The sequence below is a fragment of the Colossoma macropomum genome, unplaced genomic scaffold (genome assembly GCF_904425465.1).
Source record: "Colossoma macropomum unplaced genomic scaffold, Colossoma_macropomum, whole genome shotgun sequence".
NCBI classification, from domain to species: Eukaryota; Metazoa; Chordata; class Actinopteri; order Characiformes; family Serrasalmidae; genus Colossoma; species Colossoma macropomum.
The window spans coordinates 29611718-29624118 of record NW_023494796.1 but is presented as its reverse complement, the minus strand read 5'-3'; the positions used below and the strand labels follow the sequence as shown (position 1 = coordinate 29624118).

Below are 12401 nucleotides of genomic sequence, written 5' to 3'. Positions count from 1 at the left end.
GGTTTCCGTTTTCCACAGCCTCGTACCCTGACTCGCTGCTAATACGCGGCAGTTCTGTCTTCAATAAGACATGCATGTGTTTCAGCATGTTCCCTCTCTCTCTCTTCCTCTGTTCACTCTGTTTTGTATGGCTGAGAGGGATATCGTGGAGGGCTGCCCAAGAGAGGCTGGTGTTCAGTCTGCTCGGGGGAATATGTCAGGTCACGTGAGGGTTTTATAAGAGGGTGTACAGTGAGGAGCCTATAAAAACATTCTCAGTTCTGGGCTGACTAGAAAAATTAGTACAGCAGAGAACGTTTCATGGTATATTAAAGCGGTGGTCACAATGGGCAGAGTGTTACAGTGATTTTAAGAGACCACGGTTAAGGGATTTTGTTTGGCACAATTTTAAATGCAATTATTTTCAAGAAATAACTGGATTTATTATCAATTAATTATTAATTCAGTATTTTTATTAATATACTTGCAATAAACAGTTTGCCAAGCAATATAGTTAGTTCATTTTGGAATGATATTTGTGATAAAAGGACAAAGAAATTTAATTTTTCTTTTTTAATCTGAACTTTTAGTTTCATTTTTAGTCAACTAAATTTTTCACTGCAGGTGATGCAGAGCACTGGTGCGCATTAGCTTTTTCGAAGTATGTCATGTTTCAGAAGTTTTAATGCCATCAAATGTTTTTTAATTTTGGTATAATTTAGTCATTGATATGAAAATAAAGTAATTCAGAGTGTTTTAGCATCAAATAGTGCTTTGTAGAGAAAACAATACTGATGTCTTCACAAATATAGCCATTCTGTTTACAATCCAAAAACAACTAGTGAACCTACACATCTCCTAAGTTTTATATGTTGTGTTGATATGGTAAAATAGTGCTAAATCTGGGAAAAAAAGAATTCTAAAGTGTATTATTTTGCCTTTTTACACAATTTATGACTTTTAAAAAATACATTTTAGCCACAAAACGTCTCTCAAAACTATCATAAAACTATGACTGAGGCGTGGCACTATGAATTCATAAACCATTTGGTGCAGTACATTTCTGTGAGGCATCTTTTAGAGGCACTAAATGGACATCTGGTTCCTATCATCACCACTGTGAACAATTCTAACTGTACATTAGTAACTTATGTTTACATCTGAATAATTTGAGTATACAAAAACTTTTAAAAACTAGTGGAATTCCCATTGAACTTGCTGCATCAATACAGAAGCCCAAGTATTAGTGCGTGTTTGAAAGATGTTCAGCCAATCAGGGTTTAGAACTGGAACAATGCAAATTCAAATGACTCATTTCCAACTTGCTGACAAGTCTTATTTGCAACACCACCTTTAGAATAGTCAATACTGTCATCCACTGTTGGACCGCAGCCTTGAGACGTGACATCAACACAAAAGATTTGTGGATGTGGGATCCTTTTTCATTCCTTTTTCCTAGATTAGCCCTTCGAGGCCCATCTTGGGCCCCAGGAGAGCGATAGTTCTTCCACAGTTGCCGGTTGCGCTGTACCTGTCTACTCTTCTGAACTGACCAGCTGTCCTCTTCTCAACCCCTTCATTAACATCACAAGGGTACAGTCAGTCTCAGACAGTGTGCTCTTCATTGTGTTCACCTCAGGTTGGGATCGCTGGTTGACCACACGGTCACCCTTAATCATGCTTGACCATCGAATGACCAGGCAGAGACTGAGATGCTGGCTAGTGCAGAAGGTTTCCTGGCATACCTCTCATAACAGAGATAACAGGAGCCTAATTTCAAGGCTTGTCTCCCACAGCGCAATTAGGCTGTGCTGCCCGTTCTTTCTCTATATCTGTCAGCAGACTCTAGCTTGGGATGCTGGGAAGTAGGAGAACACATCATTTAAGTGGGCTATAATGACTGTTTCAGAAGTATGGACTTGTTAATCATCTCCACTGACCTCTTGATTGACTGTCGTCAGTAATATACAGTAAGCAAATGCTATGAGGAGCTGAGATACATTTGGTATTGATTATATCACCACATACTTGACTTACTATGAGTCAATAGTCTAGTTCAGTATCAAGTTTGTAGGTGGTGAAAATTCCAAGACTTCATAATGTTAGGTTAATCTAACTGCTGTATACTGTCCACACCACAGAAAACTGAGAATAACCGATAAAATACAAAGCCAGGATACCTAGTTCAGCAAAACAAAGTTGAATTGAATTCAGAACCATCAGCCAACTGTGTTTTGCACAGTGTGGAATTAGACCTCTGCATTTAACCCATCTGTGCAGTGAAACACCCACATACATGCACACTAGTGAACACACACACTAGGGGGCAGTGAGCACACTTGCCCGGGGCGGTGGGCAGCCCTATCCACAGCGCCCGGGGAGCAATTGGGGGTTGGGTGCCTTGCTCAAGGGCACTTCAGTCATGGACTATCAGCCAAGGGGATCGAGCCGGCAACCTTCCGGTCACAGGGCTGGTTCCCTAATCTCCAGCCCACAACTGCCTCCTGTTACCTGGCTATAAGATCTTTATGGTACAAACTAGAGCTTGATTGCCCGGATATTTCCAAGTGTAGTTTTTTTTAGGTCATGACATCGGCAGGATTCAAATTTGCAATCTCTCGATGATATGGCAAAATCATAAACAGTTTTGTCACTGAAAACACTGAACAACTTAAAATTAAAGCTTTTTTTAGTAATAGAACTGACAAAAAATGAGAAAAGTAAGGTCATTAATAAAAGTCCTAATTGCAAAAAATTCGGGGTAGCTCCGTCCCCAGTCCTACAATATTTATATTATTTAATACAGTGAGTTTCTGTTGTTTATTTAAGTTTAAAGACAGTGACAGTTGAGAACTGACCATCTGTCAGTAAAGCACTGTTTCACTAAAGATCAAGAAACAAGATTAAAGAAAAAAGATGCTTCCATCACTGTAGGTGAGATGCTACCAAAATTCACATTAATGTCATCTTCCCTGCATGTGGGCCGAATGCTTGGCTGTTATAAGAAATATTTTAGCTCAGAATTTATTTGTGATGCTTAATTATTCCTTTCATATAAACCTCACCTTCTCATCCCTAAATAAGACTATATGGCTAAAAGTACTAAAAGTATGTGGAGACCCCTCCTAACGATTGGGTTCAGGGGTTTCAGCCACACCCATTCCTAACAGGTGAATAAAATCAAGCACATAGCCATGCAATCTCCATAGACAACCATTGGCAGTAGAGTGAGAGCATGCTGTAAGTGCTATCATCATGAAATGGAAGCATCTAGGAGCAACAACAGTGCATAGAAATTGTCTATCCTCTGATGCATCACTCAATACAGAGTTCCAGATTGCTTCTGGAAGCAAAATCAGCACAAGAACTGTGTGTCAGAAGCTTTGTGAAGCAGCTGCATACAAGGCTAAGATCACTATTCACAATGCCAAGTGTCAGCTGGAGTGGTATAACACTTCTCTATCTGGCAGTCTGATGGACAAGTCTGGGTTTGGCGAATGCCAGGAGAACGTTACCCACCAGAATGTACAGTGCCATCAGTAAAGTTTGGTGGAGGAGGGATAATGAGCTTGGGCTGTTTTTCAGGGTTTGGGCCCCTTTAGTTCCAGTGAAGGGTGATGTTGATGCTGCAGCACAAAGACATTTTACACAAATATATGCTTCCAACTTTGTGGCAACAGTTTGAGGAAGACTCTTTCCTGTTTCAGTACAATTGAGCCCCAGTGCACAATGTGAGCTCCATATAGACATGGTTTGATGAGATTGATGTGGAGGAACTCCAGTGGCCCACACAGAGTCCTGACCTCAACCCCACTGAACATGTTTGTAATGAACTGGAACGCTGACTGTGAGCCAGTCATTTTCATCCAACATCAGTGTCTGACCTCACGAATGCTTTTTTGACTGAATGGACAAAAATTCCCATAGACACACTCAAAATCTTGTGGAAATCTTCCCAGAAGAGTGGAGGCTGTTATAGCCACTAAAAGGGTCAACTTCATATTAATCCCCATAGTTTTGGAATGAGATGTCCAATAAGCTCAAATAGGTGTGACTAGATTTATGGTGTTATAATTGCTCCTTTATGACTAGTGGTTTTTGGTATTTACCGAGGTAAAATCTGTTCAACCTAACTGGATCCATTATTGCCACCTTATTGTTTATTACTATGCATAAGGAGTCATTACCACCTTATTTCTTCTTTCAGGTGTTAGTGAACGGGCCGAGAGAACAACTGAGGAACAAACTGTATCCTCTCTGCTCCTTCGTCCAAGATGTTCAGAGCACCTATTATCACCGTCTGTGTTGGTGAGGCCCTTTATATGCTTATACACTTTGGGTCGTATGGATTTTTAGAGTATTATTAGATGAGAATCAATCTGCAATATGTTCTTCTATGTGCTTATGTTCAGGGTTTCAGCAAATTTGTGTATTCATTCTCTTCCCCCATAGCGTTTCTACTGATTTGTAGCAGTGAGGCTAAGCCAAATGGAAAGAACAAGAAGGCAAAACAAGGTACCTTCGAACAGCAACAATTCATTATGTCAATCATTTACATGGGTCTCATTTGCATTTCTGACCTCTGTGCAGAGCTTTATCCAATCATATTATCTCCACACAGTTGTGCCAGATATAGAGTGTGATGTGAGGGCAGGAAAAATCAGCTACCCCGAGTTTATCGTTAGGTGTCCTGCTAGCTGCCGGGAGACCATGCAAAGGGTGTATGGGACAGGCGTCTTTGCCTCCATATCCAGCATTTGCAACGCTGCCATCCACAGGTAAGTTTGCATATTGTGTCGAAAATCTAATCAGGCATCTACAACACGCTGGCCCTCATTCATCAAAGTTGCATACAAATTTAACATAAATGAGCGTGCGCAAATTTTCATCTTTGCCGTATCAACAGTGAAACCCATATCTGGTAGGCCTGTGTACATTTGAGCGTAATAGGTTAACAAACCTAGAATCTAGAACACCAATAAGGTAAACAGGAACAGAAAGATGTACTTATTTTACATGTAGACTAGTATAGACAAATGCTTAGCTGGAATTATTCCATGTTCCAACCAAGTCGTTGTGTTTATTTCGCCGTTTATTCGTTGTAAGTTTAACACTATGAAGTTTGGTCAGTAGGGGGAGCCGTGCACTCACTGCTCGACCTCAAACTCCATCTACAAGCGCAGCCATTGCCTCATGACGCCACTCAATACTGTTGTTGAAATTTCTGCATGTCATGTAAATGATATGTAAATGAGGTGCCGGTAGGCTGGCACTTGATTTCACGCACCGAAACTGATTAATCATTTGTGCTCAAATGTTTCCACATCAGTTGAAAGTTTCATTAAACAGACGCAGAGTAGTTCGTACGTCATTAAAGGTGGTCAAATCTATGTTTTTTATAAGGCCTGATGTTTCTAGCATGTGAATCGTCCTAAACCTTACCAGGTACTACAGTACACTTAAAAATGATGGTTCTTCAGGGGTTCTTCAATAAAGAAAATGAACACTCAGAGAACCCTTTGCATGATTAAAGGGTTCTTTACATCATGAAGGGGTACTTCAGACTGATGGAGAATGTGTTGTATATGGTTCTATATAGAATGTTCTATATAGAAGCCTGTAACAATCGAAGAACACTTTTGGATGCTATATGGAACCCTTTTCTACCCTATATAGAACCAACTATAGCACATCCATGCACATTTTCCATCAAATTGAAGAACACTTTCAGAATGTAAAGAACCCTTTAATCATGCAAAGGGTTCTCTGAGCATTCATGGTTCTAAACAGAACATTTTCTTTACTAAAAAACCCTTGAAGAACCATCAACCAAGAGTGTATTGTACAGTCCTGGACGTTACACTACAATTACCGTACAGATACAAGGTTCCTGCATATCCTAAAAAGTCTGATAAAGTCTTAAAAAAAGATACTGAAAAGGTCATAAAAGGTCTGAAAATGTACTAAATTTAGGGATGTCTGATTGCGACATAGTTTAGTGGATCTGATATCAGCTAAAATGAATCTGATCCAGTTTTGATCCTACTTTTTAGTACCTTAAACTTGCATTATCCACACACAGCAGCAGTGATGCTTATTTTCAAAAGGAAACAAATCAGTTTAGATGTCTAAAGTCTTGAACTGTTTAAAAAAGGAAGGTCCACTGGGTTCAGACTAGCTGCCTTTCGTCTAAATCTAAAATGTCAGAGAGCAGCTAGAGACTAGAGAGTGTTTCCTTCCACTTGTTGTGACAGTTTTCAACCAATCTGATTGCGCTTTACCGGCCTCACTGCACTTGTTCTGGTTTAAAACTGACATTAGCAGAAATAGTGTGTTCAAAAGTTACAGAAAGAGTAGCTAATGTGCAAAGTATGAAATTACAGCATATTTACAGCTTTTTTTTCTATAAAAATAACCAAACTGACACCCCAAATTAAGTTGTAAGACGATTCCTATATACTATGTCAAGTCATCATTTATGTTAAACCAGCACAGAATAGTTCACAAACCAAAAACATCCAGTAGACAGCAGTCCTGTGGTCAAGACTGACCGCTGATGAAGGCCTAGAGGACACCAGAACGGACGAAAAAGTCATACACATTGAAAGGCCATGTAAGGATCATGCAATCCCAAAGCTCCATGTTTTTTCAATAGATTTGACTAAAATAGACATTTAATACGTCATATTTGTGTTGCTATGTGGTGGAAATGCTATTAAAAAGGTATTCAATTCAATCAGTTCATATCAACTTCACCATTCTCAGATCTAAACCACTGCAGTACTTTTTGCATATGGAGTGAGACTTCTATGGTTTCTCTCCAGTGGGGTCATCACCAATGCTGGAGGGAAGGTGATTGTGAAGAAGATGGCAGGTCAGTCGGATTATAAGGGTAGTGCCGCTAATGGCGTAAGGTCACTCTCCCTTCCCAACTGGAGAGAGTCTTTCACTGTTGAAGGTAACGTGATCCGCTGTGAAGAGCTAAACTGAACTATATGATATGACTGTTACAATCAGAGATGTTTTTGCTTAGTCCTAACTTTCAAAGTAAGCTGATGTGTTCAAGCTTCTGCTTTTATTTCAGTGGGCAAACCAAAGAAAGGTGTGATCTACCCCTCTACCCTGGACTATACTCCTTCAAAACCCATCACAGTGAAAACAAGTAAGGGGGATTTTGGGTCACTCTGTATTGGATATTCAGAGTAATCTGATGATGATATGCACAAAATGGAACTCTATTGTTGTTGTAAGATTGAAGGCCTTATGCTATTCTTAGCAGATCTGTAGAAATGGGAAGTGGGGGCTGAGGTATTCTAAACCTTCGTGACGATCTTGTACCAAAAGAACCCCAATTCCAATGGCCAAATTTTATACCTGCAGGCCGAGCTGTCATCCTACAGCAGTGGTCGCCAACCCTCCTCTTGGAGATCTTCTTCCCCACCAAGTTTAGATCCAATCTGCATCTAACATCAAGTCCCTCCGCTTTATCTAACACTAATGCAACTGATCCAAGCCAATGAAGAACTTTTGCAGAAGTTATTTAGCTGGAGCAGGTGTCGCAGATTGTGGTTGGAACGGAAAGCAGATCTCCAGCATCGGGGTTGGTGACCACTGTCCTACAGAATGACAAAGTATGCCTGTGAGAAAGCCGCCTACAAGTAGGCTGAGGTATCTGTGCCTCAGGCTGTCTTAGTCCAACAGCAGTGGAATGTAGTTAAACACTGCTCTTACTGTAAAAGTTGTTTCTCCCCCCCTCGCCCATCTGTCTCTCTGAAGGTCAGAAGGAAGCCAAAGCCTCGCCAGTCTCCACCGCACTTCCAGTCACAGCAGCCCTTGAGCCAATCACAACAACCTTGCCGGAGCCAACCACCATCTCCACCACCACAACCACCACAACTCCACCTCCCACAACTCCTGCGCCCACGCCCTCCACCACCACAACCAAGCCTCGAGCTGCTGTCCATAAAGTCCGAGATGCAGGTTAGCTCGTCTCTACCGTTCTGCACAGACTCGTTCATGTGCATGTGACTTATAAACTTATAAAATATGTCTTCTTGTCAAATGGTTCATTCATTCTGTGGTGGATTGTGGATTTTTATGAAAATCTAATGCGGTCAGCAATCCCTGATCCACTGTAACTAAGGTACAGTATACTGAAGTTTTCAGCACCACATTACCCTGCATAAATGATCATTCAATTGAAGGCCTCCTTTACATTTGTATGACACATGTGCTGCCATGCAAACTGTAGAGAGACACTTCGGATGCTGATTTTGAGGGAATGGCATCAAAGCAGTCTTTTTATGTGCCCTGAGCAGGTTGGACTCTCTTTCTTTCTTTTTCGCTACCTCTAAAGTGTCCCCCTTTCTCCAATTCAGGCAGCAGTCACCCATACTTTGCCTCTGTGGCTGCAGCAGCCAGTGCAAGTAAGTACAGTGCGCATGAAGCAGGTTTCTGCAATGTTTTAGCCTTCGCTCTCTGGTCATTCTGGGTCTTCTGGGTTTTTGGTTTCCTTATTATCCTGTCTGATGTTGCGCCAGCCTGTCCGAAGTGGCCTGAATACGTTTATACCAGAGCAATAAATGCCTTTTTGGTGAAATTGTGGGCGTTAAGGTGCGTGATTATAGTCTTCAGTGAGCACAGTGGTGTAGCTTTCTCTCAGCCCTTACTTTTATTAACTGCATTTGAAGGTGATGCTCTAAGCTATTGCTGTAAACAACTGTAGAAGAAGCAGCGTATATTTGTATCATGGACAATTCTATGGCCTATTCCTGACTAATATGTTAGTCCAATGCCGACACTAATGATAGAGCATGTATTAAGTAAACAAAGAAGGAAAAGTATGATGATACTGGCTCTATCCAATGTTGCCTGAATGCCCATGTTAAACCACATGAATCATTCTGTCTCAACATTGGCTATAGGGCAGTCACAGAATGGCCAAGGAAAGGGTCTTCCTCAAGGTACGTCCCCTTTTGATGTTCTCAGTTGGCACACAGCAAGTTTTCACCTGGTACTGCACTGTCATCCTAAGCTCTGAATGTTACGTTTCTCCAAAGCATTCAGAGGTGGTCCTGCCCACGCCAGTAGATACTCACCCCGCATCAATCCAGGTAAACTCCTTTCTCAAGTTTTAAAAGATACAGTTGCCCAAAATAAGATATGTTATACATCTTATATGCCAAGGTAAGATAAGAAATGCTAAGTGCTCTTTGGCTTGAGTCATTTGTGTTCTTTATTATGCTGGTTAAAGTATTTTTCCCACTTGCTGTCCTCACAAAACCAATGCTTGATATGTCTGTGCCACTGCTCTCCATACGTGAACTATCTATATAGCTTCCATTGCTTGACTGGCAGAAGAAACTTTTATGACCGTTCTCAAATAATCCCACTTTAACATACACAAAATGTACAGAAGTATTGGGACATCTACACATTACACCTACAGGAGCTTTCATGGCATCCCATTCTAAATCCATAGGCATTAATATGGAGTTGGTCCCCCTTTGCAGCTGTAACAGCTTCCACTCTTCTGGGAAGCTTCTACAAGATGTTGGAGAGTGTCTGAGGGAATTTCTGCCTGTTCATCCAGAAGAGCATTTGTGAGGTCAGACACTGATGTTGGACGAGAGGGTCTGGCTCACAATCTCCGTTCTAGTTCATCCCAAAGGTGTTTGATGGGGTTGAGGTCAGGGCTCTGTGAGGGCCAGTCAAGTTCTCACCCAGTCAGGCCTTTATGGAGCTGCTTTGTGCACTGGGGCTCAGTCATGCTGGAACAGGAAAGGTTCTTCCCCAAACTGTTCCTACATAGTTGGAAGCACAGAATTGTGCAAAATGTCTTGGTCTGGTTCTAGACCAACCCCTGAAAAACAACCCCAAAGCATCATCCCTCCTCCACCAAACTTTACAGCTGGCACAGTGCAGTCAGGCAGGTAACGTTCTCCTGAAACTGCTCCAGAGTCCATCCTTTACACAATTGCAGCACTTACAGTTGGCAGGGGCAGATCTAGCAGGACAGAAATTTCACAAACTGACTTGTGGCAGAGGCGGCATCCTATGACAGTGCCATATTTAAAGTCACTGAGCTCTTCAGTACGACCCTCTACTGCCAGTGTTTCTCTATCGAGACTGCAAGGCTATGTGCTTAATTTTATCCACCTGTTAGCAAGGGGTGTGGCTGAAACACCTGAACTCAGTAATTAGAAGGGGTGTCCCAATACATTTCACTAATTTGTATTTATTCTAATATTAGTGTTGGTGTTTACTGCTTTTTGAAGATTTTTTTTAATCAGGTGTCTAAAACTTTTGCACAGCACTGAAGACCACACCATTTCCGAAGGCATTTGTTTACAGCTATCTTTTGACATCTGTCCAAGACTTCCTAAGAAACTGGCAGATTTGTGGACAAGCAATGAATGCTGTCCAAAAGTAGACACACCAATGGATGGATGTTACTTGACAGTTTGTTGAAGTCGTAACTCGTGCGTTTTTGCTGGTTACACTTTCGAAAGCAGGGTTTTTCACATGTGGTTTGGAAGCTCAGATAATTGCTAGCTTCTAAAACAGGCAAAGACAAAGAAGGGCCTTAGAAACCTTTGTGACTGATACAACAACTTTTTTCTGTGTATATAGAGTCTCTCATAATAGTGATTTTATTTTTATGCTTATCTAGTTTTTGAATAAATACATATTATGTAAATGTTCATATTCTGCTGCATCTCATTAAGGTGTGGGTACATTTCTGCGAGGTCACAGAAGGTATTCATATGTACACATATTCAACCTGCCTTCTGTCTTCTAGGTGTACGCAGGCCGGAGGCAGGTGCCACAATCAGGAGACAGCCCTCAGCACCTTCCTCTCCAGGTTAGCAACACTGGCATTCAGTCCTATGTCACGCTACAGCCCAGACTACAGTCCTGGAGGATGACTGCAGTGCAGAGTTTAGGCTTTTGTCTGGTTTGTTCTACCATATTTAATTACTAAGCCCATGAGCTGCAAACTAAACTCTGCAAGGATGTGGCCCACTTGGGCATGAGTAAGACATCCCAGCCAATTCCCAAGGCCTCTGCATGCCCACGCCACTCAGTGACGACTGGTTGAGTACTCTGAGCATGTAAGAACAGACATTGAAAAAAAATGACATACAGTACTGTACAGTAGTGGTTAGTGTAGTGTAGGGCAGGGGTCGGCAACATGTGGCCCCGGAGCCGCATGAATTAGATTTGTAGGTAATAATAAAATAATCCTCCTTTACAGTAAAATAAAGCTCTGCTGATCATTCAACACAGTTGCTGGAGTTAATGTAAAACTGCTGATTCACCCTTTAACCCTGAAGGTTGGCGTGCAGACCGCTGGTCACCATAGCAACGCAGACTAACAATATGCCTGGCTAGCAGCTAAAGAAAAGGCGAAGAGATCTGCATCGAGAAACTGTCGAACATTAAAAAGTCGGGATGCTGAAGTCGCTTCTCATTCACCATCTTCTTGTTTGAATTTTCCCGTTCGGTGGAATGGGAAAATTCAAACGAGAAGCTGGTGAATGAGAAGTGACTTCAGCCACACAAAAAAATCAAACGTTGAAAAATTATTCCACTTTTGAGGAAAGGTTTCCTGCCAGATATGCAAGAAAAGTGGCTATAGCTGAGCTAAAGATTAAAGCAGAGCAAAGTAAGTCTGTGTTTTCATTTATATTATATTTTTTAGCCTATACTAGAATATCAGCACACACTGAGACACATTTACAGCCAAGATGGATATAAAATGCTGTGGATCCCAAAGTGGTTTGATTTTTTGCTGAAAGGACCAAATGGCTCTTAACATTTGGGTTGGTGCAGAGCGTAGTACCACTGCCCACCATTCAGAAACAGGGGTTTGAATCACGCCTGGGTAAGCATACCATGCTACACAAAAAGTGCCCTGAGGCAAGACTCCTAACGCTAAATACGCCTACATCCAAAACATGATTAAACTGTAATTTGTTCTAGATAAGAATGTCTACCAAATGTGCAAAAATGTTGGGCCTATGAGAAAATATGTAAATGTAAGTATTATATGTAAATAAGTAAGACTTTATTTGTTCCAAAATACTAACATTATAACCAATAAAAATAAACAATATAATCACATTATTATTTAATCTTAGCTCAACCATTTCCAAACCTCTCCTCCAGAAGGTCCAGTCTTTGCAGTTACCATCCAATACCTACACTTTTTTAAAAAGGTGGTTCTTCAAGGATTCTTAAGTAAAGAAAATGTTCTGTATAGAACCCTGAACACTTAAAAGAACACTGTGCATGACTAAAGGGTTTTTTGCATTGTGAAATGGTTCTTCAGATTGATTCTATATAGAATCTTATTGGAAAGGGTTCTATAGAGCACTAAAAAGGGTTTTTTCTATTGTTGCAAGGTTGACACTGTAACA

The 12401-nt window shown here is 41.1% G+C and overlaps 1 protein-coding gene across 8 annotated transcripts in view; it reads left to right on the top strand.

Annotated features, from left to right (window-relative positions):
* Window positions 1-12401, top strand: part of vit (vitrin) — a 46970-nt gene that overhangs the window by 12375 nt on the left and 22194 nt on the right. For 5 of the 8 annotated variants that reach the window (XM_036583283.1, XM_036583281.1, XM_036583282.1 and 2 more), the window contains exons 2-11: window positions 4187-4287; window positions 4432-4494; window positions 4601-4757; window positions 6804-6937; window positions 7064-7141; window positions 7756-7959; window positions 8358-8405; window positions 8904-8942; window positions 9039-9092; window positions 10781-10843. In XM_036583283.1, the coding sequence (XP_036439176.1) occupies window positions 4254-4287; window positions 4432-4494; window positions 4601-4757; window positions 6804-6937; window positions 7064-7141; window positions 7756-7959; window positions 8358-8405; window positions 8904-8942; window positions 9039-9092; window positions 10781-10843 (874 nt within the window). In that variant the 5' untranslated portion in view covers window positions 4187-4253. The remainder of the gene's footprint in view (window positions 1-4186; window positions 4288-4431; window positions 4495-4600; window positions 4758-6803; window positions 6938-7063; window positions 7142-7755; window positions 7960-8357; window positions 8406-8903; window positions 8943-9038; window positions 9093-10780; window positions 10844-12401) is intronic. The other 3 variants (XM_036583287.1, XM_036583286.1, XM_036583285.1) reach the window with 1 other exon arrangement.